This window comes from Mizuhopecten yessoensis, unplaced genomic scaffold (genome assembly GCF_002113885.1).
Source record: "Mizuhopecten yessoensis strain PY_sf001 unplaced genomic scaffold, ASM211388v2 scaffold9847, whole genome shotgun sequence".
Taxonomy (NCBI): domain Eukaryota; kingdom Metazoa; phylum Mollusca; class Bivalvia; order Pectinida; family Pectinidae; genus Mizuhopecten; species Mizuhopecten yessoensis.
The window spans coordinates 3,320,522-3,347,396 of NW_018408252.1; the positions used below are offsets into that span (position 1 = coordinate 3,320,522).

The 26,875-nt window shown below is 36.5% G+C and overlaps 1 protein-coding gene across 6 annotated transcripts in view; it reads right to left on the reverse strand.

The window, feature by feature from the left end:
• Window positions 1-2,782: 2,782 nt before the first annotated feature.
• Window positions 2,783-26,875, reverse strand: part of LOC110458888 (protein bowel-like) — an 87,356-nt gene continuing 63,263 nt past the window's right edge. For all 6 annotated transcript variants that reach the window (XM_021510849.1, XM_021510850.1, XM_021510851.1 and 3 more), the window contains 2 exons: window positions 18,306-18,490; window positions 2,783-16,998 (listed from right to left, as the gene is read on the reverse strand). In XM_021510849.1, coding sequence (XP_021366524.1) covers window positions 16,036-16,998; window positions 18,306-18,490 — 1,148 coding nt within the window. In that variant the 3' untranslated portion in view covers window positions 2,783-16,035. The remainder of the gene's footprint in view (window positions 16,999-18,305; window positions 18,491-26,875) is intronic.

Below are 26,875 nucleotides of genomic sequence, written 5' to 3' on the forward strand. Positions count from 1 at the left end.
TAACATTATATAAACTTGATCCAGCTTTTATACTCCTTCGAAGTATTCCCCTTACCGGAAACGCACTTTTGCAACCGCGCTGTTCATGACGTATACGCTGCGCGATAGTCTCACCTTGGTATGCTGGCAGATTACACTACCGACCGAGAGCACTCCTAGGGGCATACCGTTTCCCAGAGAGCATTATCGTGAATTATCTGGATGCCATTCAATCTTTTACTTGGACGCTGCATCATGTATTACCCTTTGACAGGCTTTAGTTCTTATGTCTTTGTAAACTTATAAGTTATGGTATACAACATTTTATTGGCGCCTTACGTCTTGCCATCACTTCACACATTGTTTGGTATTAATGCGCCTCTTGGGTTCAAAGTAATACCAATGTCTCGTCCTTTTAAGTAATTCAGATAGCTTTCTTGAGTCGCAATTATCATACCTTTTTAAATGATGTTTAGCACCTTTCACACGTTTTGCCGTTTGTTCATATGTCAGCAAATGGCGAATCCTTCGGGCATAAAGCTTCTGTAATTACAAGCACTGAGTCAGGGTGTTATGTGTATTGCCTTCAGAAATGCCAACCATATGACCCTCGTATTAACACATGTTAAAGGTGCAAAGATCTGCGTATGTGTGTGTTGTGTGTGTTTGTGTATGTGTGTGTGAAGTTTGTGTGTGTGCGTGTTACGTCCATCTTTCAAAAAGGCTCGTGTTTTCATGAGCACGGTATACCGGGTTTTGTTTTGTTGGCAATGTGGAAATAAATGCTAGAGTTTTTCGCGTTGAGTAAATTGTGCGAATACTTCCACACGGATAAGTATTTAAATGGATTTCAAAACCAGTGCCAATGCGAACATTTCGACACTATACAATGATATTTGTATCGACCCCTTTGCACCTCTTTCTAATCAAACTATCACTTGATGAACTAGTATATAAAATGTACAAGAGAAATCAGATTTTGCGCATAGTCGAGTCTTAACGCATACCTCTTTCTCAATAACCGCTTTTGTTGACTAAAACTGGATGCTGTTAATCACTCCTGTTTCGGCTGATGCTGCGAGGTTGTCTTTCTGTGATACAAGTATTGCTCAATGTGGTCACTCCTTTTCCAAATATGTCGAAGGTCTTTCGTAGAGGATGGGATTCAGAGCTTGCATTTGATCCTTGTTTTTTTTTTAGCAATTTGTCAAATGAGGAATAACATTTTCATGGAACTTGGGGAGTCAACAAAACATATGTCAAGCAGATAGTTTCCTTCATATTCAAGGGTCAAAGCTCATTCTAGGGAGTCAAAAACATACTCTGTTCAACTAAAAGCCTTGGTTTCATTGAAATGCAACTGCAAATATATAGTAAAACCTCGATATGATACCCCTCGTTTCATTTGTCATCTCCATTATTACCAACGTATTTCAATGTCCCTTTTCCTTGTTTTCTTAAGAATTCTTTTTTACATTTCCTTACGTTCATCGCAAAAACCCCTGATAACACTATTTATATAATGTATTGTTGTTACTATCTTTGCCCTTTTTTCACATGAAACTCGAATAATGTGCAGCATTTTTCTAACTTCGACGGGTATGTTTTGTTTACCAGCCCAATTGGTATTAGTTATATCATTTTCAAACGCAAGAGACTTACAAGACCAGAGTGGTAAGAATATTTTCCCCCGAGTGACGATTAAAATACCTCGCTCTACCAAGTCAGACACTGTAGTAGTATCAGTGTAGAGCTGCGTCAATCTCAATTCCCTGTTGATTGATTGCTTTTATTTCTTATTCTGGTTCACTAGATTAATGTGGAATTATTGGAAACATTTTTGAGGATCTTGACGAAAGAAGCTTCACCGATATATCCTCTCGAAGAATGATCATGGAATAAGGCGGCGTCATTTAAACTAGATTTCAACCAAGTTTCCCACTTTAAATTTGCGACACTATACAATTATCGGTCAAGGGCTTTTCGTTATAGCACCTGTACCAATTTTCTTCCATTCTGCAATATGCCTCTATAGCTGCAAGAATGTTTCATGGGATGACAGTAATAAAGTTTATAGTTAGCTTGTGACAATCATTTTTTCCTAGTTTCTAAGGACGAAAAATGCCGATGATGCAGCTTTAGATTAAAGCTCATTCAGTTATGCTTCAATTTACAAGGCAAATCCCTGTGCAGATTCAAATAATGTCGTAAGAGGCGACTAACATGCGTCCCCCTGCAGAATCGGGGGAGTTCCTCCATGCCTTCTGGTCAAGCGACACCGGGAAATCCAAAATGGATCTGCTGCCCTAATTGCAACACTTAGGTTCATTCTCTCACTTCCACATGAAGAAAACTTTGTCTTCCTAAACATCTGGCTTCGCATTCGGTACTTTTGCGTAAATTTTTAGCTTCTTAATGAATTACAGCTTTATTTTTTATTACAATTTGATGTATAAAATACACTTTCTGCGATATTTTTTTCAATGTTTTTTTTTACCATTTTGATGTTATGTTCTTTTTTCCAGCGATGTTTTTTTTTAATGGTTACACTAGCATGTGACGCTTGAAAATTGGACATACTGTAAACGTTCTTACTTTAGCCATTGAATTTTTAGTGAAATTTTGCAGACAAGCGCCAAGATGAAAAAGAGCACTCCAAATATATGCAACAGAAAACATTGCATAAAACCTTCTAAAAACGCAATCATAATTTTGCACAATAATTCAACAAGCGCAAAAGGCGATAAAATCGTTGAAATATATATGTTTTACAGTAATGAAAAAACAACAACGAAAACAATTGTTCCTCTTTGAGAGTTTTTTTTTCTAATTATGCTCTGTTGGCAGTTTAGTGATACAAATCTCCATACATTTGATGTACTTACAACAAAATTAGCCCCGTAGAGGGAAAGGACGAACACATGTTTACGACCGTATCAGGCAGATACCAACAACTAATATACACAATATACAAGGTGGATGGGACCACTTACTCAACATTCGGTGCGTTACACGACACGACACATTTCTTTCTTTTACATCTCATATTTCAAGATTCGTGTGCTGAAATAAGTCGAATTGTTTCACAATCAGTTTCAGACTTATCACTTTCTTACGTCACAATACGTTTGTTTGCTTAAAGCAATCTTACGTCACAATACATTTGTTTGCTTAAAGCAAACAACTTGTTGAACAGATTCAGACTCAGCTTTTTCTCTTAAATCTTACCTTTCAAGCTTTGTTTTGCCGAAATAAATTGATTCGTTTCACAAACATGTTGCAACCAATTTGTTGTTCTTTGATATTGACTTTCACAAATCGTTTGCGGAAATCAAACCGTTTCACAGTTTCATACTCATCTTTTTCTTTAAATCTTTCCTCTGAAAATTCGTTTGCCGAAATAAATCGACTTGTTCTACAGTTTCAAATGATTCCTTCTTCCAAACTTGATCTAATATGAATTCTTGTTACAAAATCTACTTATTCCACAAAAAAATAATTTTGAGATAACATTTTGAATGACTGGGCCCAAAATCAACATTATATTTAAGTTCTGTTGAACTTGTACAACTCTAAGAACTCCCTATCAAAACGTACAGTAAACGATCAGGACTTGGTCGTTTCAATGTTAATCAGCTTCATGCAATTTGAAGGTGAATTTTGAATTACATCATTTGTTTTTCTCTAATTATAAAAAAGAAAATATATAGACATATTAATTCGGTGATCCAAAACAATCATCACAGAACGAAGACATTAAATCTCGTAACTAACATCATATATTTCATGACTTTGCAATTCGATTGTTTTGCCCTTAACATTTATTTAACCAAAACAATTTAAGCTTACAATTGCTGACAGCGGTCTGATTTGTAACACGGCATTAATTAAGTAAATTATTACCACAAACTTAACTCTATTACATACATATTAAAAATTGGAGTTGGAAAATATAAAATCAGATTTCGAAATTATCTACATCAGATTAAAATAACATGAAACAAAGCATGCTTTGGCAATTTGCTCAGAAAAAAACAACCGAATTTTGTAATTTTAAAATTTCTCTTGATACGTTTTGTCTAGGTTCATCAACCATTGCATATATAAAGCTTTTCAAATAAACAATAATCTTGGTTTAAGCGCGACGAAATAGATCAGTACTTTATCAAGAAATTGATCATCTTCATATTTCTGGAAGATTTAAAAATTTTTTTTATAGAAATCTAACTTTCCTTCTGAACAAGAATAAAAAGAAATACTGTAATCCAAATTGTAAGAAATAGTCTGCTTTTTTCCCAAGCAAGTATGAAATTAACATAGAATAGGATTAATGTTGGATAAGACAAAATCGTCTAAAAGGGACTGACTTAGACAAAACAATTCTCACATGATGTGAAAGCTTTAGTTAGCAAAATTCTTGGCTTGTAATGGTTTTGTTCTCTGTATTGGAAAGGGATATGAAACTATTGTCTCACAAGTACGGACAAGAGCTAGATATTCAACAGCTTTATCACATGTATAATCTGTGAGAAAAACGATATTGGTATCATCTGGTTTTGTTTTGTGATGTCATTCAACTGTTTTCAATGTGACGTCATCACAATGACCACACTCCAGCAGGATGGAGATATGTCAGTTACAAAAGTTGTACATGGGATATTTACTACTTGTCTCACTAACAGGTGCAGTTGAAATATGTAGAGAACAAAAACCCCATTACACGTTATTTATGACAAACTGATTTTTATGTCACAAATGTTAAAAAAGTATCTACTGAATCATAAAATATTACTTCCATCTTTTGTTATATAAATATAACTTTTCAGAACTTTGGCTTCGGGAAGAAAATGATATATTTAACGTTAATAAAACGGTCGTTATCACTTGAAATAGGTACTATTAACCAGTCAAAAATAATCACCATATGGTCTAATATTTCTATAGATATACGGCAGTTTTCTGATCTCACAAGTTCCTTCCTTAGGTATTCAATAGGATCTAGATCTATACTTATAAAACTGTCTCATGTTCAAACTCAGAATTATTTTCAAGACCAATTTTGGACCGATTAAAAATAAATATTTGGAAGAACTTTGGAGACGCGTAAAACCGAATACCGTTTTCAATGTTGAACTTCACTTTTTGACTGTGTTACATGATTTAAGTAAGTTACAAGAAAGTTGGCTTGAGAATTGAATCATTACTTGTGCATGAGAACGCTTTCATGTCAAACCAGGCCCTGTTTGAGGGTCTGGTTGCCATATGTGTCCGGATTGTGTGTCTGATTTTTTTAAAAGTAATACGGTAGTTCATATCCTAAGTATACATGTCTTAAAAGTAAATTTACCAGTTATTGGAAAGATGAGATCAACACGGTTTTACTCAATTTACTGCGATATCCGTCTAGTATGCAATGTAGAAACCACCATAACATTTATTTATATCATATCTTTGTAATGACACTTATGACGTCACAAGTAACAATAGGAGGACGTCACGGATAAATAATTGACGGTATTTCTCTTTCTTTGCTCTAAGCAACTTTTGACAAAAGTGTAATTTTAGATAGTTAGATAGACCATACCAAGAAACAGGAATAGCACACTGGTTCCAAATCCATTTGAATTTACAAAAAAATACAAATGAACCGAGAACTTGTTTGAGAACCTCTATAAATGTAGTATCAACTATTTTTTATCGGGAATACTAAAGCAGCAGACTATGTCCTTTTATTTCGTTCTTCTCTCAATCTATGGACCTAATATATGGCATCAGTACAGTGGTGCGTGCAGAAGGAATACAAATGCTTAATTTTAAAATACAAACCCCTTACAACAATGCAAAAAAACATACAATAAGGGCCCCTTACATTCTTGCAAATCGGCAAACCTTACAAGTTACATTTCACAGTGAGTCATAGTATATAGCTACCCTATGAAAAAAGTTTAATCAAATCCATTTCACACTCTTTCATTTTGCTTTTCTTTCACAAGACAATACAAACTATTCATGACAATAATACGTTTTCTTTTGAAGATACATTGTCGTAAATGTCACAGTGGTGAACAAGCTAGTTGCATGCTGCACACTCAGCAAGAGGCCTAGGGAGCCCCCTTCAGCTGAAACTTTAGAACACTAGAACTCTATAAACTGTAGTCCAAGTTTTGAGTCCTATTGGAGGCACCACTGTTACATTGGTACCTTATACGTCTGGACCTGCATACAATTATGTTCTTCTTAGTATTATATATTCACAAGCATGGGTGCACCATAGCAAAAACCTAAAGACACGTTCTTTACATGGAGGGGAGTCTGACACAATGGTGGGCTGCCTAGTAATAAGTTACCCACTCAAACAACAAAAGGGAGATTCCCTTAAGCTGGTTCATAGAGTACTGGGCTAGTAAGCTGAGGTACAAAAGAGACCTCCATTACTTACACTTTCCTATTTCAATCATTGATGACTCTTTGTGACCTTCTTCATTTCTTATTGATCATTTAAGTTCAAACTTAATGGAAAGGTATTATCATAAGTATTTTTTCGCCAATTCAACAGATTATACAGTGACCATATATATAATAGCCCTTGGACAGTGTACTTATCCACCTGACAGTGCATAGCCCTTAAACAGTGTACATAATTCTCAAACAGAGAATATTAACCCTAAGACAGTTTGTATATTTATCAGACTGTGAACATGGCCCTCAAACAGTGAATATGACAATCATAACGTTTACATATCCATTAACAGTCCCTCATAGAGTGCACATGACCCTCAGAGTGTACATATGGCCCTCGGGCAGTGTAAAATAACCCTCTGGCAGTGCAGAAGGCCCTCAGAGCAGTTTTCAAGCAGTGTGTTTATCCACAAAATAGTGAGCATGACCCCTTAAACTCTGTATAATATTAAAAAAAAAAAAAATCTCAAACATTGTACACGACCCTCACTGAACATGACCTATTCACATTCCCTTCTAAAATTAAAATTGACTCATTCTAAAAACTTGCAGCCTTAACTTTAAAATCAAAAACCTATTTGTCTTCCATTTTTCAGAACAATTCATTCAACCTATAACCAGACTTATAACACCTATTTTTATGGATTATAGTTAATTAAACCAAACAATTTAAATTTAAATTAACACTATTTAACAAAAAAATTACTGAACAAATATTTTTCTTTAACAACACTTTCTATAAATGATTTTTAGTATTATTACATTAAGTAAGATCTTGCAAACAATAGCCCCAATAAACCAAACAAATTATTTACTTTTATCACCTAAATACTTGTTTTTGCATTTTTTGCAGATGCTAAGAAAACATTTTGTTACCAGAATTTTCGATAAAAAGCTAAATTGAAGTAGTATTCACAAATTAAACAAAATGAACAAAGTGATTAAAAAAATCCTTGAGTTTGCAATTATTTTACCATTTCTCTTTGCAACTATTACTCCACTATGATTTTACTTTTTGTTGTTTAGAATTTGCAGTAAATGTTTATGGAAGGGAGGCAACTGTGAGTTTAAAATTGAGCTTACACTTTAATGGGGTTTTTTATAAAAATTTTTTACTTTGTTAGAACATTAAAATTGGACTTGGAATCAGGCCTATTCCAGAAAAATGTCTATCTGGCCCCAGGACTCCAACATTTAATATTTAATCTATGGCTGATTTTCCTGCCTATTACTAACGTATGTAAATTATGACTCATATTCTATAGTTAGTACCCCTCAACAAAACCTGGAGTCCTGGGGTAGAGTTAATGTTTTACTGCAATATCCCTGCCCATGAAACTATGTTTTTTTCATACACTTTGGAAATCTATATCATTTCATCAACCCCAAAAACAATTAAAACATTACGGGGTGGGAGAGGACAGACGACTAAGTTCCGGTAGATTTTGATTTTCTCATCAACAACAGCTTCCACTTGAAACCTCAATCTGGCCACACATATGCACATACATACACATACAAATAGTACAATCACAGAGCAATGTTTTACATCAGCTCACAAAACCATTGCATGGAATCAACAATCAGACTTGCAGGGTCTTTTGCTTATTGCCAACATAGAGAAATAAGACTGGCGTACAATAACTGCTTTTTGGGAAACCCTTCGCCCAGTCAAATATTCACCCTTAACAGGTGAAATCCATATTCGCCTGTGTTGATTTAACCATTCTTATGTAACTACTATTTGTAGTAGGTTGTGAACTCTGTCGTCATGACTTCACAGTCATTGCTAAGGGTGAAAAAGGGCGAAAATTTAACTGCGACTAAATTTCCCCCTACACAGTATTCCCAAACAAAGAAAGCAATAAGCAGAACATGTTATTGCCCCAAAAAATCATAATCAAATATTGGTTTAAGGATACATGCTACCTAAGCATACAACTGCAATTTGTGATAGTTAACTCCCTTGCTTGAAAAAATGTAGAACACTCCCAGAAAAGGAGAAAGTGTCACAGTGAAGTAGCATATATCCTTAAGCTTTTGTGTAATGTCATTATATATACAAGCAGCACTTGTGAACAAAAGAATGGAGACTGGCTTTAATGCCATAGCTCTACTAGTTTGGAAACTACTTGTGAACAGAAATGTAGAGATTGGTGGTGCTTTGTTTGTTCTATCAGTTTTAAACATTCAATATATGTGAACAGATAGCAAAGTTTTATGCACTGTCACTCATGAATAACTATGTTACTTCTGTTGAAGTGAAAATGTGACACCAGCCCGATTTTCAGGTACGACCTTCGAAAATAATTCTATTTTGATAACTATTTCAGATACTGTACAATTTTGATACCGCCAAATCATGGACACGTAAGCCATAATACTTACCATATGTCATATTTTCAATCACCAGGAATGAAGACAATATAATAAATTTGTTGAAGGAATTATGAAATCTTTAATATAAATTCCGTTACTAACTAGGGTGTGCTAGTTATAATATATAGTATAACTATTCATCGACAACACTATCACACATGGTGTTAATTAATCTTCCTAAAAGAGCAAAATATCCACAAAAATACTTCTCTTATGAAAATTAATATAACACCTAGCTGCCAATGCTCCTGATAGTGTTCACAAGTGCTGCAAACTGCATCACAATGAAGTTTAATTAAAGTTTACAGAAATATAAGTTAATCACATTAAAAACCCTTGGATATTCACTGGACTACACAATGACCTTGACCTTTGACCTTTCTACTGCAAAAGCCAATTCTGAGCACCTCTTCTTAAATAGAATCTGAAGATGAAGTTCGAACCCTTCAGTGTGTGGCAATGAATTAAGCAGCCATTTTGACTCTCAAAAATTACTCAAATGAAACAATGGAAACATGAGGGACAGACCAACTGAGGGAAATTGAAGATGAATGGGTGAATATGCAGAGCACGAAACCAAAGCAATTTCCCTGTTCCAGATAAGGGAAAATAGGAAAAGGAACAGATTCATTGTATACCCTCTATCAACAAAATACAAGGGACTTTCTTCCTCATTTTAATGGTCCATTTTCATTCCAAAATTGGAAAAAATTGAGTGCATTAATTTATAAGCAGAAAAAAAAAATCTGAATACATAAAAAATATATTCAGATTTTTTTTTTCTAAATAGAAAAAAATTTGCTACAAAAAATAGAAAAATTATTAGTTTTTAATAATAGAGAGAAATGGGCCAAATATCATTCATAGCAATGAAATGTTCCGTAATTCTGTTTTAAACGTAATTTCTACCAATCAAACAATTTCATTCAGAAAGTTATTAGAGGTTTAACTCATTTACCCCTGAAGACACATTTGAACTCTTCCAATTCAAAGGTTGGAATAGTCCATTATGAAATTTCAGGGGTGAATGGCACAGAAGGATTACAATGTATACTGCAAAGTTAAAGTTGAACATTTGGGGTGTTTTTTTCATCATATTTTCAAACATAAGTGCTGCCTGGTTATCAGGTTGAATTTTATGTTTCACATAAAACGAGGGCAAATTTTCACATTTTTCAATACTCAATGTATACAACAATTTAAAATCTGTTATCACACCGTCCCTTTAAGGTCTATGTTACAAGCGCTGTCACAAAGAATGACACAAGACAGAGCTAAATTTAGAAAAAAAATGCTTTGCCAATGAAAACAGAAATGCAATTGATGAGATGCTAAATAGAGAATAAAAGCATCTGATATTGAGTGATATTTGAAAGCATTTTTTGAGACAGAAGCTATATATGTAAGAAAATGTAAAAATATACAATTTTCGAATATAATAATTTTGATATTAATATTATGCAATTAAAATGCTGTTAACATTAAGAATTCAAATTTTGACAAATCATTTAAATGAACAAAAAATGTAAAAGAACACAAATCAGTTGTCTTGGACAGCAACTGATCATGATTGCACGCAATAAAACTGTGCTTGAAGCAAAGGGACGTAACTCTTACAACCATATTTTTTAAATAATGGAACATGGACTGTTGTGAAAATATTAATGGTATATACAAAATGTTGTACAACATGATGTCAAAGTCTATATCTATGACATTTTCTGAACTTCAACAATGTTACATGGTGCCTTTGGCAACCTGCCCTCAGTCACATCACGGACTTAGATAACAAATCTAATTCCGTGGTCACATATATAAGAAGCTAATCTATATACAAACAGAGCTCCCAGGCTACAGCGGTCACTTGGTGACATTGTCCCTGGTGTGGACACACAAAAATCACAAAACTCTCAGTGATTGTATTTTAAATACAGACAGTCACACACTTAACAAAACACTTAAAGTTATATTAATGTTTACAAAAGACAAAAAATCTAGATAAAGAAAAGAAAACTTTTTCATTTTATGATCTCTGGTCCAAGTATATTTACAATATCAAATTCAACATTAAAAACGTACACAAATGCACCATAAGGTTTTGAAATATTACTAGCTTTCATTTGAAAGCAGAGTTATACAATATGAATATTTATAGATCTGAAAAACAACTTAACAAAAAAAGAACATTATCATATTTCATATTTGTTATAAGATACTTAACTTATGGCACAGTAAATGGTTTATAGATGTACATGTAAATGATTTAAAATATTTATATAATTGAGTCCAAAACAGGACAGAATTATGATATGGTACATGCTGGCATCAATCTCTTAGAAAAGCTTTAATTCAATCTCTTAGAAAAGCTTCAAGTCAAGCTTCTAAAAATAGCTTTAATCAAGCTCTTGGGAAAGCTTTAAATCAAGCACTCAGGAAAGGTATAGATCAAGCTCTTACAAAAGCTTTACATCAAGCTCTCAGAAAAGCTTTTAAAAAAAACCTTGACTAAACAAAGCTATTAATAAAAGTTCTCATATTTAAACAAACCAAACTTTCTTGGATTAAAATGCAAGACCTGTATTGAATCGGCTGAAACAATTTTATCATGTACATATCCGCTTAACAGCTGCAGAATAACACACATTTCACAGTAATACAACATTAATAGGCAGTTGATTTCGCTAAAAAATTATTATAATATAATCAAACATTTTGAATAAAAAAAATAAACCATACTTACATAACTTTCGTTTCAAATGCAAGCATAAAATGCCCCCTACTGTAATATTTTGTATAACATTACCTATATGTCTTTACAAAGAATTTTTAAGTCTGATTATAATGCGTGTAAAGAAATATATATACTTTCCGAAACTGAATCTGGTGTATCTTAAAAGCTATCTACTTGACAAAGAAGCGGTGTGTTTACAGCAACGTCGATTTCAGAGAAACATTAGCTACAGTAAAAAAAATCAGAGAAACATTGCTTTACAGCATCAGATATCACAGAAACAGTGCTTACAGCAACAAAGATTTCAGAAAGGTTATTTACAGCGACATAGATTTCAGAGAAAGGTGTGTTTGAAAGTGTGTTATTTTTTTTAATGTGACAACATCAATCTTAACAGTGAGTCTCTTTTTAAAAATGAGATTAAAATAAGAAGCTTCAAAACTGTATTCTAATTACTGTAAGTAAAATGTTGAAATTTGAGCATTTTACATACCTTCATGTTTTATTAGAGAAAACATTCTATCAGAAATGAGTAAATGCTTCAATATTATGCTGGATCTGTCATTTATTTAACATTTAAATAATGGTTAGGAAGATTACCTAGTCCTGACAGATAAATAGTATTTGTTGATAATATACATGATTTAAATAGGACACATAGCATTCATCTATGGTACCATATTGAGGGAAATCTTTCGTAGCTGCTCAGCGTGGCTTTTGCATTTGTTGTGTGAGCAATTTCATCATGATTTCTGTCTTTAGAAAAATATTTCTGAATACATGAACATTACTTTAGATATATAGCGTTCGCAACTGATAATATAACTTTTAAAATATGAAATTTATCATACCGATAAATTTGTGATTGATTAATAAACAAGAAAAAACAACTATTTCAAAACACATTGATATTAAAATGAATCATACGTTTCTTTTATATTTTCATTGAGATCATTCTATTTCAACAAAAAAGCACTAAGGAATTACGTACATCATATTAATAAAAAAAAAAAAATCCAATCACAGGTTTTAAACAATTATGGAAAACTTTGGACATAGGGGACAAGATGTGAAACTTTAGTACTATGATAAAAAAGCATTAAAATCACATTGTTAAAATAATCTCAATATTATTAAGCCTTATAATTAACATTCTTTCATTAATATTAACTAATGTTATGTTAAAATTAAATTTCCGCAAACACATATATAGGTTTTAAACAATAATGGAAAACTTTAGACATAGGGGAAGAGTTGTGAAACTTTAGTACTATGATAAAAAGCATTAAAATCAACTTGTTGAAATAATCTCAATATTATTAAGTCTTAAGATTCTTTCATTAATATTCACTAATGTAACCTCATTAAAATTACCTTATTAATGTTACTCTTTACTAAAGCTTCATTATTATTCACTAATATCACCTCATCAACAATATGATTTCATCTATATTACCTTAAAAATATTATCCTTTAACCTGATATCTTGTTAATATCGCTTCATCAATATCACTTTTTTGATGTTAACTCTTAAATATCACTTCCTCTATCAAAATATTCTATCATTAATATTTATTGTATTATCTCATCAATATTCATATATATTACCCCATTAATCTTTTTATAAATATTGCACCATTGATATTAATGTTTTGATGTTACCTCATTAATTTTGCTTCATTAGTATTACCCATTAATATAATCTCATAAATATAACCTCATTATATATTTTATATTAATAATACCTTGTTAATATTACTTCATTGATAATATTTCTTAACTGTTTTCTACAAACCTGCGTCATTGATATTAACATTCTATTCAACTATACTATTTTTTAAAAGCTTTTCTTTCGCAAAGGAATGGCATTGCTTTAAAACCAAAGTTTAAGAAAAGTTTTAAATTTTCATCTACATGAAATTCTTTGATTTTAGAAAAAATCAATTACCTAAAAACCAGGAAAAAGCCGAATTAGCATTATAGCGAAAAATATTATTCTTATGCAACTATGCCACTGTAACATTGCTTAAATTTGTGTTATTGGTTAAGCCACAGAACTATAGTAAAACAGCATAAAGATTGCCATACAAGATAACTAAACCAAAGAGAATGGCAAGGAATATAGCCTCACAGAAGACGGATCAACAGGATTTAGCCATTCAGAACTAGTAGGATTACAAAGGAGACACCTATCACAGACAGGATATCTAGAGAACAATAGTTAAGGGGGGACCTATATACAACTACAATGAATTGGCTCGGTGATGAAAGCAAAACTATAGATATACAATCATCTACAAATTGTTAACCCTTTCACCCCTTACTTTAGTGGACTCTTCCATGTATTTATTGGGATGAGTTATTATGGTCTACAGTGGTGAAAGGGTTAAAGCAAATATGCTGTGGAAAAAATATTACATGAAACTTATATTTTATGATAATTGTCATTGAAATCAATATGAATGCTGTTTTCATCCTCTTTAGAAACCTAATTCCTTAATCACTATTGGAACTATACAATCTTATCAATAAAAGAATCTCTATTTCATCAAGCAAGAAAGCATATAATCCTGATATTATAACTTTAAACTCATTACCCTCATACCAAGAACCTAATTATCTCCCTTTACTATGTGTTCAGTGCAGTAAATTTGAGATTATTTAAAATATATTTCTTTTCATAAAATAATACAAAATTTCAGAATTTTGGTTTGAATTGTGAAAATTATATTCTATAGCAAAAATTATAATTACTCAGCCCAAACAATACTAAATATGTCTATTTTAATCACACAAATTAAAAAAAAATGAAAGGCTGGATGCTTTGAAGTAATCAAACTGCCCTTTGACCTATTAATGATGACCCTTGACTGACAGTATTTACATATTGCACATGACCTTTAACACCTAATCACATGACCTACACAAATTATCTATAGCAATTAAGAGACAGCAATTACACGAATGACACACACATTCTTAATCTATGATTTATGTAAAATAACTTCTGAACAAGAAAGAAAGGAGGAAACAAAATCTTGAACAAAAAATATATAAGCACAATTTTCATAAAATATGCAGATATTCTATTAAAAAGAAATCTGTCAAAAAAAAACATAAACAAAATTAATGTAAGCACATTTCACATTATAAATATTCAGAATTTCTTTACTGTGAAACCCTGTAAAAGCATTGAACAAGTATACAATATTATATAAAAACTTTTATCACATAACATGGCAATAGTGTGAATCTATACCATACCTTCGACAGGCTTTCTCTCAAGTCTTTAGAAGACGGGCAGTGCACCAAGAAAACGTTCTGGAGTTCTTTCCCATCCTACATCATGAATTACTTTGAATTTCCTAATCCAAAATGCCTGGGTTTTCTGTACAGAACTACATAACGTTACTTGACAGCAATGATCAAAACATCTGATTACAAATCAGTTATCTATAAATTAACCCTTTCACCCCTACAGGTATGTAACTTAATTAAGTAGACTCTACCATGCATTGATCTGGATGATTCCATTATGGTCTACAGTGGTGAAAGGGTTAAGACCTTTAGGACCCAGTCCCACTGTACTGTGTCTAAACATTTTCTTCAGGTTGGCAAGTATTGATTATGAAAAGTTCTCTTTACACAAACTCTTACTGGTTGTGTAAAAAGAACTTTTCATAATCCACTGCACTGTGGTTTTTCGAATACAAGTATAACCTTGGAACCTTTCCTTAATTTCGTTTTGGCTATAACTGCTGCACAGTTGCACTAGGACACTTCTGTTGACCAGGTTTCTCAGTTGATTAAAGCACTGGCATGATAATGTGAAGTCCGGGGTTCGAATCCCAGATTAGCCCCACTGAAATTTTACACTCAAAACACTGCTGCTGATATTATACTGTGTTTTTTTCCCATCTTAATCATTTTTTTCATAAATGACTAGCAAGGTATGGTATCCATTTCAGAAAGGCTTTATCAAAGCTATGGTCAACTAGAAAAATCAGATTCAAATGTGAAGTTACAGTTTTTGACAGTGGTACCACGGGACCCTTAAGATTTTGAAAATAGAACTTGTTTAATTACCAGTTAAAGTATCTAAAAATAATGCTCCTTGTTATCATTCATTTTAGAAATTAACTGGTAAATCAGAAATGTTCGGAGAACTCATTTCAGCTTTTCCATTAATTAAAAATGATAACTGCTATATGTTAATTATCAATTATCATTATAATAATGACATTGAACAAGACAACAGTTAATTACTACACATAGTCATAAACAAAATTATTTCTGACCAGAATGTTTCACAAACTTCAGATTTGTGCATAGTTTTATACATAATTACAAGAAATGAGTTCGTACTAGCATTCCTGATTTTCCAGTTTATATTTAAAAGGAAAACTATTGCCATTGTTTTAGTTGATAGTTACGTATAGTCATACAATGCAGCGAAACCAAGGAACAAATGTAAATCATTAACACAATCAATTAGTGAGCCTTTGTGGTGACGAAGCGGTCGGTGAATTTACTGACATGTGATTGGCTGTCGATAGAGTATGCTGCGACGACATCATTTCTTGTAAATTGGAGAAAACTGATGCATTACTCGTTGCAACTGCAGACTCCAGGCCACCACCCATCTGTGTAAACGGGGAAAGCGAAGTCGGAATCCGCATGGGTAGGTGAGCGTGGGAGATGTGTGGCGGAAGGTTGTAAGGTGACTGCCGATAATACGCAAGCGGATCAACATTAGAATGAGCAGGGAGACTTTGCTGCAAGTCTGAACGCGTTGATGAAGTCTCCGGATGGAGAAGGTCTGATGCAGTCAAGTTCTTGTTGTTTGTTGGTGTGTCTGTGAGCCGATCCGACAACGTCATGCACCTTGGTACATTTGGTATCACCCGGGATATCGGGGAATTGGCAGACATTCCTAAAGAGTGCTGTTGTTGGCGACTATCTGTCCGAAGCTGTAAGGACGAGTCGAGTCCGGCAAGTCTTTGTAAGCTATCCGACCGATGAAGTGATTCACGTTGGAGACTGTCTCCGCGTTGTAAATCTCGTGATAAGTTATCTGCCCTTTGAAAGTTATCTGCCCTTTGTAAAGCTTCATTACGCGGAAAACTGTCTGCTCTCTGTAAATTGTCGACCCTACGAAAATCATCTCTATGTAAACTATCAGATCTCTGAAAATCTGTCCTTTGGAAAGAGTTTATGCGGGAAAAGTCTTCGTTTCTCTGTAGAGCCTGGACGCGACTAAAGATGTCGACTTTACTGTCGTTCTGCACTCGACTGAAAATGTCTACTTTGTTGTCGCTGCCATCATCACAAGTGAGATCAATTGCCATCACAGGTGACGTACTGTCTTTCCCCTTGGGCTGTCTGGGTTTCCTAGGTTTTGTAGGCAGTCCCGTAATTCTTTGTTCTAATGGTTTGATATGAACATGCATCTGAAATGACCAAGTATGGCAATTACTTGTCTGTATTACAGTTACACTATTCCGTCTTTGCGTATTGCAAAGTTATCTTCTCTTGGGTATTGATTGTTACGTCACTTGTTTGTGAGAGTAACGTCATCAATTTTTGAAAAAATGACGTAATTTTCTCGCAAAAACCAATGACGTAACAATCAATACCTGCTCCCAAGAGAAGATAACTCTGCAATACGCAAAGACGGAATATGCTTTACATCAGCACAGGGTCGAGAAAGTAGCATGGTGAAATTCATCCCATCCTAAAGGTGGAATAATGAGCTGTGACCTTTGTGTATATGCATTGAAGTTTTTGCAAAAGCACCTTAACCCTTTCAACCCTATGTAATTTTAATAGACTCTACCATGCATTAATCTGGATGAGTCCATTATGGTCTACAGTGGTGAAAGGGTTTTAAAACCTTTCCATTAATCAACAGTCAATTTGATCCATATAAAATATCACAGTGAAATCTCATGATAATCACAACCAAATTTGTATTATTCCCACTGAAAATAAACAAAATATACAGGTACCCAATTTTTAGCAAATCGACCCCTTTTGGTTTCATTTAGGCCTCTGTGTTTTACATTCATATCTTTTATATTTTGGTTTGCCTTTGACTATGGAACTTTCCAGCACAATTTTACTGAATTAGTTTCAGTGATTTTGGAGAAATCAGAAATGTGAATTGTTTATTGGAGGATGCCATGAGCATGAATATGATGACACACATCAGACAAAAGGCAGTTGCATTAGTTTGATTGTGACTTTGTCTCAGGTGACTGAGAAAAGTCAGTAATACACATTTCAACTTACAATGTTTCTAGCCTGGAAAGGTGTTGGAGATCCATACAAGTGAGTCAAGTTACATTTAACTTGGACGTTTAAGGAAACATGCTACCTAGTTAGTTACTCTGACACGCACCTCCTTTAAAAAGAGTTCCACATACAAAAACATAGACGTATACGTCTGATTTTTGCTTTTGATTTATTGGTAACACATTTCAAAAGTAGTCAAGGACTATGTGTCTGTAATACTCTGGTAATAATGAATATGCTAATCAATAATCCAAGGGAGATAACTCCAGCACAAATCACAAATAAAATGTCAATGCATGGTAAAAGCACATATCCTTTACATTTAACACAGCTGGCCCCACTTGTATAAAACACCCTAGCTCTTGACATTTCTTCAAGTCTAAGATTTCTCAAAAACATTACATTGCTTGAGATTTTCTTCACATTTGAGATGTTGTATACAAGTGTTTTCCTGGTTACTAACCTTGAGAGTGTGGGATTTGAGACTGCTTTCATTTGTGTAAGCCCTATGACATATCATACAATGGTACTGTTTTGTCGCTGCCTTCTTTAAATGGTCGTCGTGGTTACGCATATGATGGTGGAGATTTGCCATTTGTGCGAAAGCCCGATCACAACCTTCAAATGAACACTTATAGGGTTTTTCTCCTGCAACAGAAAACATAGAAATGTTTTTTCAAGGATATTATAGCTACAAGTACCACCTGTCTATAAACATCAACTGTCTATAAATACCCCCTTTCTATAAGTACCACCTGTCTATACGTACCACCTGTCTTTGAACATCAACTGTCTATAAGCATCAACTGTCTATAAAAATCAACTGTCTATAAACAGAAACTGTCTATAAATACCACCTGTCTATAAGCACCACCTGTCTTTGAACATCAACTGTCTATAAATACCACCTGTCTATAACCAGCTGTCTTTAAACATCAACTGTCTATAAGTACCACCTGTCTATACATACTACCTGTCTATAAGTACCACCTGTCTTTGAACATCAACTGTCTATAAAAATCAACTGTCTATAAACATGAACTGTCTATAAATACCACCTGTGTATACGCACCACCTGTCTTTGAACATCTACTGTCTATAAATACCATGTGTCTATAACCACCTGTCTTTAAACATCAACTGTCTATAAGTACCACCTGTCTATACGTACTACCTGTCTACAAGTACCACCTGTCTTTGAACATCAACTGTCTATAAGCATCAACTGTCTATAAAAATCAACTGTCTTTAAACATGAACTGTCTATAAATACCACCTGTCTTTGAACATCAACTGTCTATAAATACCACCTGTCTATAAGCACCACCTGTCTTTAAACATCAACTGTCTATAAATACCACCTGTCTATGAACACAACACGCATTATAATCAGACTTATTATTTTTTTTAAAGACGTGTAGGTGGTGCTTATATACAGGTGATATCTATAGACAGGTAGTGTTTAAAGACAAGTGATATTTATAGACAGGCAGTGTTTATAGGCAGTGTTTATTGATAGACGTATGGACTTTATGAGTTAGTGAAGTAGGCAGGACATCTTGATAAACAGATTCTATCAAACATTTTTTTTATTATTATTGAAGATTTCATACAAATTCTTTGGTTACATCAACTTTCGACCTACAATTTGGCTAAAATGACATTTAACTAAGCATTACTGTAAATGTGAACAAAAAACGTATAAAACTGCATTTGGCACAAGTAGAAAACAAAGCATCACAAGTGATACAAATCCCCTCACATTCACACATTGTGACATATGTAAGAGGAAATGCAGTCGCTAGGACGATGACAAAGTTTTTTCTAAAAATAGTAAAAGTGACCTTGACCTTTAATGCAGTAACCTGAAATGCAAACTTGTTCAAGATATTGCCATACCAAAACAATTGTATCCAAGTTTCATGAAATTCTGTTGAGGAATGAAGTCAGTAGAGCGATGATAAAGTTTTTCTAAAAATAGTAACAGTGACCTTTACCTTCAACGTAGAAACCCCGAACACCAACATGTTCAAGGTATTGTCAAACTACACACTTGTATGAAGTTTCATGAAATTCCATCGAGGAATAAAGATGCTAGAGTGATGACAAATAGTGTAACATATGTACATATGTACTTACATATGTAGGTACGTGCGAAATCCTATATCCCCTCCAACTTTCGTTGCGAGGGGATAATTATGAAGATAAATTCTGCTACTGATATATAACCAGCCTTTTTTTTTTGAAATCCAAGAAAATAGTTAAAAATCAAGTAAATGCAATCTAGACATCCTTCACACACAACATCTAATGCATGGTCGGATGTACACAGGAATTTTCAACATTTCAAGTCTGCATTTTAATTTAACAGAAAACTACCTAAGGACATAGCCAAACTCAAAATTCTGCCAAAAAAATGCTGCAGCAAGGTTTTTAAAGAACCTGAGCTCTATTCAAATTCCTACAAATTAGCCCCACACATGGTATATGCATTTCGTTGCAGAATCTCCCAAAGATCCTAATTAAAAGCTGAGGAGTGGCATCCACAGTGTGGTTGGTATTGATCAGAGAAATGGTTCCATTACTGTGGCATCAACGCGAGAAGGTTGCAGCAGCACGGCTCATAACCCTAGGGAGCTGGGAACTACACTCATTATCACTAACCTGCTTATGCGATGTTCCTATAGAAAACTATACTGGTACAAATTATATCTCTGATTTTGGAAATCTGTTTTATTTTTCCGACTTGTCAATGAATTAAACGTTGCATTATACATCATGTGACCTAGGTTTCCTGAATCTGGAGCAGAATTTGTTTTTTTTTTGAAAATTTATTGATTGACATCAGGAATCTACAATTTCCACACTGATTTTAAGCCTACTTCTTAAAGATGGTGGCGTGCATAAATGTATCAGAAAATTTGGGAAAATACTGAACATTTTTCAAACTAGACATTTTGATGAAGGTAATATATAATGACACCTGTCTATTCTGATACCCTTTGGGCCTCACTATAGAAGTCAGACTAATACAGGAGGATGGAATACAGAGGTTTAATTTGAGTTGAAATGAAAAACTTTATGTTGGAGCAGACAAGGTGTTTGAATAGTCGAAAAGGGTCAGATTAATAAGGTCTCATATTAAGTATATAAATGGCCTAAGTGTTAGTTTTGGGGAAATTTGAGTTAAAACAAGCACATCATATCAAGGTCTAAAATTTCAGAATTTTGTTTAGAGCCCAATTATTACAATTATTTTTGAATAATTTTGAATGCAGGAAAACCTGTCTATTCCGATCTTTTATTACCGCTTGGTATCCTGACATGCTGTTTTTTCCTCTATAATAATGCTGTCCCATATCTTATGAAAGCTGACAAATAAAATAAAACCTGTGTACATGTATTTTGATATACTTCTGATCTGACTGATATCTTGAGTTTCACAGGAGGCTGGAGTAGAATAATTTTTACTATGTTATAAAAGTGAAATGCCAAAATCTTTTTATATATTTTTTAAGTTCAAACTTAATACTGAAAGCAATCTTCATTTTTCTGACAGAGTAATTAAGATGCCAAAAATTGTTTGGAAATAATTTAAACAGAATTTATGTGTATTGAAATACATGTACCTGCAGGTACAAATCACAGACCAAATAATACTAATCTTGGCCTCATGGTTCAATAGAAGAAGTTGTCAAAAAAAAATGACATCTTCACCTGTATGTTATGTGACATAACCTCGATCTAGTTAGAGCAAGAATCACCGTTACATGTAAATACCGGTGTCATAGTTTATCTGTATGTGATACTGTATACTGAGTCTAACTTTCACCTTTTTTCGCTCTCCGCAAATAAGGCCAATTTATCCCAACAACCAATAGTTACGTAATGCACAGCATACACTATATATAGTAATGACAGGTGGATGGCATAATTAACACTAGGCAAACATGGATTCTATCAGCAACGGCAAATATTTGACCGAGCGTAAGTTTCCTGGTAAACAGTGTTTAGTCACCCAATGTATGATACGTTTGTATGTGAGAATAATATTGATTGTTTTAAAATGTTTTTAATGTTCACTGAGCGACACCAAATGAATCTTATCACTTGTCCCCATTATATAATGTTTGTTTGAAATCTGGTATAGTGCATTTAACCATTTCACCACTATAGACCATAATAGATTCATCGTGATCAATGCCTGATAGAGTCTACTAAAGTTATATAGGGGTGAAAGGATTAATAATGATCTGTGTGTTGTGTAAATAATACCAACACCCGACGAGTTCCCAGCACTCTATCAATTCTCATTGGCTGTTTATAGATTACAAATCAGAATTAAGAAAGAGCTGGAAAATCACACAATAAACTGATTTAAAGTGCAACTTATATTACAAATGCAAATACATCAACTGAAACAGATGTACAGACATTAGCAACTCTAAGACAATAGCAAGCTGTGACACGATCAGAGAACAACAACACATACTTGCATATGCATGTAAAGATTTATATATTATGTAATTTCTGACGTATTGTCTATATGTATATGAGCTTGCCTGTATAGATTAGTGGGAATCGTCATTGCCTGTATATTTGCATATAATCATAAGTAATCTATGTATATATGCATGCAATTCAAGTCGCCTGTATATATATATGCATGCAAGTCACCTGTATATCATGTGGGTCACTAATATGTCATGTGGAGTACCTTTAAGCTACGCGAGTCACCTGTATGCTATGCAAGTCATCTGTATGTTATCTGGAGTACCTGAATGCTATGCGAGTCATCTGTATGTTTTCTGGAATACATGCATGCTATGCGAGTCACCTGTATGTTATCCGATTCACCTGTATGTCATGTGGATTACTTATATGATATGCGAGTCACCTGTATATTATGTGAGTCACCTGCTGTATATTAGGAGTGAGTCACCTGTATATTATGCGAGTCACCTGCTTTTTATTAGGAGTGAGTCCCCTGTTTATTATGCAAGTCACCTGTATGTCATCTGGATTACCCGTATGATATGTGAGTCCCTTGTTTATTATGCGAGTCACCTGTATATTATGTGAGTCACCTTTTGTATATTAGGAGTGAGTCACCTGTTTATTATGCAAGTCACCTGTATGTCATCTGGATTACCTGTATGCTATGTGAGTCACCTGTATATTATGTAAGTCACCTGCTGTATATAAGGAGTGAGTCACCTGTTTATTATGCAAGTCACCTGTATGCCATCTGGGTTACCTGTATGCTATGCGAGTCACCTGTTGTACTAGTGATCTGAATGCTATAAAAGTCACCTACAGTGTATTTTTCTGTTACCTGTTTGTTACCTGTGTCACTTCTAATTCTATTTCAAAATACGTACGTTACCAGTCATTATAATGCATATTCCAACCTTACTTGGCTCTTTACATACGTAAATAAAAAAAATCCCCCTATGGCGAACCCCTGGAAAACCCACCAATCAGACGGCAGTATTCACGCACGTTATCAGACACGAAGCCATGCTTCCCACTTCATAATTCCTTCAGCCTTCCGTGTTTACGGACGTGTTTTGGTTTCTTACTATGGGGTTCCAACTGCTACTGGCGTTGTTTGTACCGATATATTGTATCCTTTATACTATATTTCTTTATTTTGTTTAATCAAGCGTGTTGCTTTATTTTGCGCGATTTTGCGACCAGGCTCCGGCCACGTATTCGCATTTGACGCTTTGTTTACTTTGAGATGGAGACTCCTCCTTCTCAAAGGCGCTGTCCTGGGGGTCATTTATTCAAGGCTTACGACCCCCACCTTTACTGTCCTAGCTGTCGGTCTTGCTCTCTGGAGCAGCCCTGTGACATTTGCCGTGCCTGGCAGCCGACTCCTGCCGGTGGTTCTCCCCGCCCGCGAAAGTTAAATGTTAGGAATGTTAAACAGGCCAGCCATGTTGTGTCCGCGGACGCCTCTGTTGGTAGCCTCCTGCCGGTCCGCTCCACTCCTGAGGGTGTTGTTGTCGGAGACCGGCCCCGGCAGTTTTGTCTGCTCCCGGGGTTCCCTGCATCCCTGATGTATCCCCTCGCGTGGTGATAACGTCTAGCATGCCGTCCACCACTGTGCAGCATTTGCTGCCCGGTCCGGTGGTAAGTGATGCCTCAGCCTCGCTAGCCTTGGCTGGATTTTACGGTGGTGTGAGCACTGGTGTAAAACCTATGCTCCCAGCTCTATCCCTTGTGCCTCCTCCCCAGGTTTTCCTATGGTAGGTGCCAGCGCTGCGGCGTTTGGTTTTGCCGGTGTACGCTGCTCCCCTGGTGGGGCTTGTTTTACTGGCCCTACAGGTTTTGGCCCTGCTGTAGGTCAGTCTGGGTGGAGTTGGTCAGGTCAGCCAGGTGTGGCTTATGGCGGCGGGGGTGTAGGTGGCCCTTGGTTCCCTACCCCGACCCCCCAAACCGGTCCTGCCTCCGGTTTCGGGCATCAGGTTGGTGGCTCTGTTCCAGGGTCCTCCCTGGTTTATCCCACCTATTTGCAGGGTGGGAATGGAGCTCATTGGGGTCAACAGGCTCCTTTTTATGTTCCGCCCCAACCACCGACCTCCTATGGGCAGTCTTGGGGTTTCTCCCAGCAGGGGGCTTTTCCGGCCGCTCCCCCTCCACCCCAGGGTGGTATGGGATTCCAGCCTGGATATGCACCCCCCGCCTTCTTGCCTGCGGTCCCCCCTCCATCCACCACCGAGCCGTTCGCGTATGCGTTCGCGCTCCTGGCCAGCTTCTGCTGCTGGTTCTGTCAGGCAAAGACCGCGTGATGCTAGGGCTGCTGGTCGTGCTGCGTTGGCTCGAGCTCCTATTTTGGAATTCAAGTCTACCAGTAACTTCCGCTGTCCTGCGTCAACTCCTACCTTGCAGCAGGTTCCAGGGTCTCTTGATCCTGCTTCTGCTGTCTCTCAGGGACTATCGCTTGCCCCGATAGTTCCTTCGGGTAGGTCACATTCTCTCTCCCCTCCTACCACCCCTCCTCTGAGGGTGACGTTGATGGAGGTTGATTCGGCGGGTGCCTCTCCTAGTGATGAGATGAACGTTCTTCGGGGGGTCTTCCGGTTGCTCCAAGTTTTCTGATTTGGAGTCCGTGGATTTGTCTGGGTTGGACTCAGAAGGCCCTTCCGATGTTTCCCGATCCCGGGCCCTAGATGCTGATTCGGTGCCTCCACACCGACCAGAACGAAGACCAACAGAGAGGCCCTCTCGAACTTGGATGCTGGTGGAAGGACAAACCCAAGATCGGTTCTGAACCGATAACCGAGGAAAACAAAATCCTGGGAGGGGAGAACCTCCGACTTCTTCCTGGAAGGGATGAACCCTAGGCTGCACAGAACACCCATAACCGACCTCGTGCTCCGGGACAGGATAACTGGATCCACTTGGAGCAACAGGGAGTCGTCAAAGTAGATGTGTGCATCTACTCCGAGACTGTGGAGGTGCCTCACTACTACCTGCATCAACTTGGTGAAAACCAAGGGGGCCGTCATGAGGCCGAAGGCCATAGCGCGAAACTGGTAACCTTCTGCTCGAAAGTGAACCTGAGGAACTTCCTGGCCGACCTCCTGACAGGGATGTAAAAGTAAGCATCCAAAGTAAAATCGATGGGTGTAGCCCACATCCCTGGACGCACTGACGCAATGATGCGTCGTGGATTTTCCATCTGGAAGTGCGGGGAATTGACGTACGTGTTGAACATACTGAGGTCTATAATAAGCCTCCAGGCACCAGACTTCTTCACGAGGAAGACCTGGGAGTAAAACCCTGGAGACCACCAGTCCGGTGAAAGTTCCTCGATCCCGCCCTTCGCGATCATTGCCTGAACCTCCGACCTGAGAGCCTCCACCTTTCCTGGATCGGAAGGAGAAGGGAAAAAGATAGGCTGTCTCGGTCTCGGAGCCCGGTTCTCACTGAATGGACCCTCAGGTCTCTTTGCCGGGTTTGGGACAGACCCCATGTGGATCTGTTCGCCACGGCCCTGAACTTTCGACTCCCTTTGTGTCTCCGGTTCCAGATCCTATGGCCATGGCGGTGGATGCTCTATCCCAGGACTGGTCAGGAATGTACGCGTATGCGTTTCCTCCCTTCAATCTGATGGGCAGGGTGTTGGAGAAGATTCATCTACACCCTTGTACTGTGTTTCTGGTTGCACCGCTCTGGCCTCGACAACCTTGGTTTCCTCTGTTGCATTGGCTTTCGGTGGACTTCCCGCGCAGCATCCCACCCCTGTGGGATCTTCTGTCTCAACCGAGGTCCCGGCAGTTCTACTCGGGACCAGAACGGCTCCACCTTCACGGTTGGATGCTATCTCGGGAAGGCTCACTCAGATGGGCTTTTCTCGAGAAGTTGCAACTCGCATCGCAGGATCACTAAGACCTTTGTCTTCCGCCGTCTACCAATCTCGATGGTCCGCTTACGGTGATTGGTGTGTCGGACGGTCGATTGATCCAGTCTCTGCCTCTGTTCCCGTTGTAGCCGACTTTCTTTTGTTTCTGTTCCAGGACAAAGGTCTGTCTCCAGGAACTATTGCAGGCTATTGTTCAGCCATTGCTAGTGTGCTGGCTTTCTATGGTAAGAAGTCTGTGGGCTCAGACGCTTCATTTTCTGCTCTCATTAGGGGCTTCTACATTGAGAAGCTTCGTTCACAGCAATTGGTCCCTAGGTGGAATTTAGCACTTGTGCTAGATGCCTTGTTGAGGGCGCCATTCGAGCCCCTCCAGTCGACGGATCGGAAGTTTCTTACTTTCAAGACTGTGTTCTTGATAGCCTTTGCTTCCGGTTGCCGCAGAAGCGAGATTCATGCTTTCAGCAGATCTCCTTCTTGCCTTCGCTTTTCGGCTGGCCATTCTTCAGTCTCAGTGACCACTGATCCCTCCTTTTTAGCCAAGAACCAGGTTCCCGGTTTCACCCCAGGGCTTGTGGTAATCCCTTCTTTGGCTTCAACTCTGGATGGGGATTGTCCTGATCGCCTGCTCTGCCCAGTTCAGGCCTTGCGTTACTACTTGG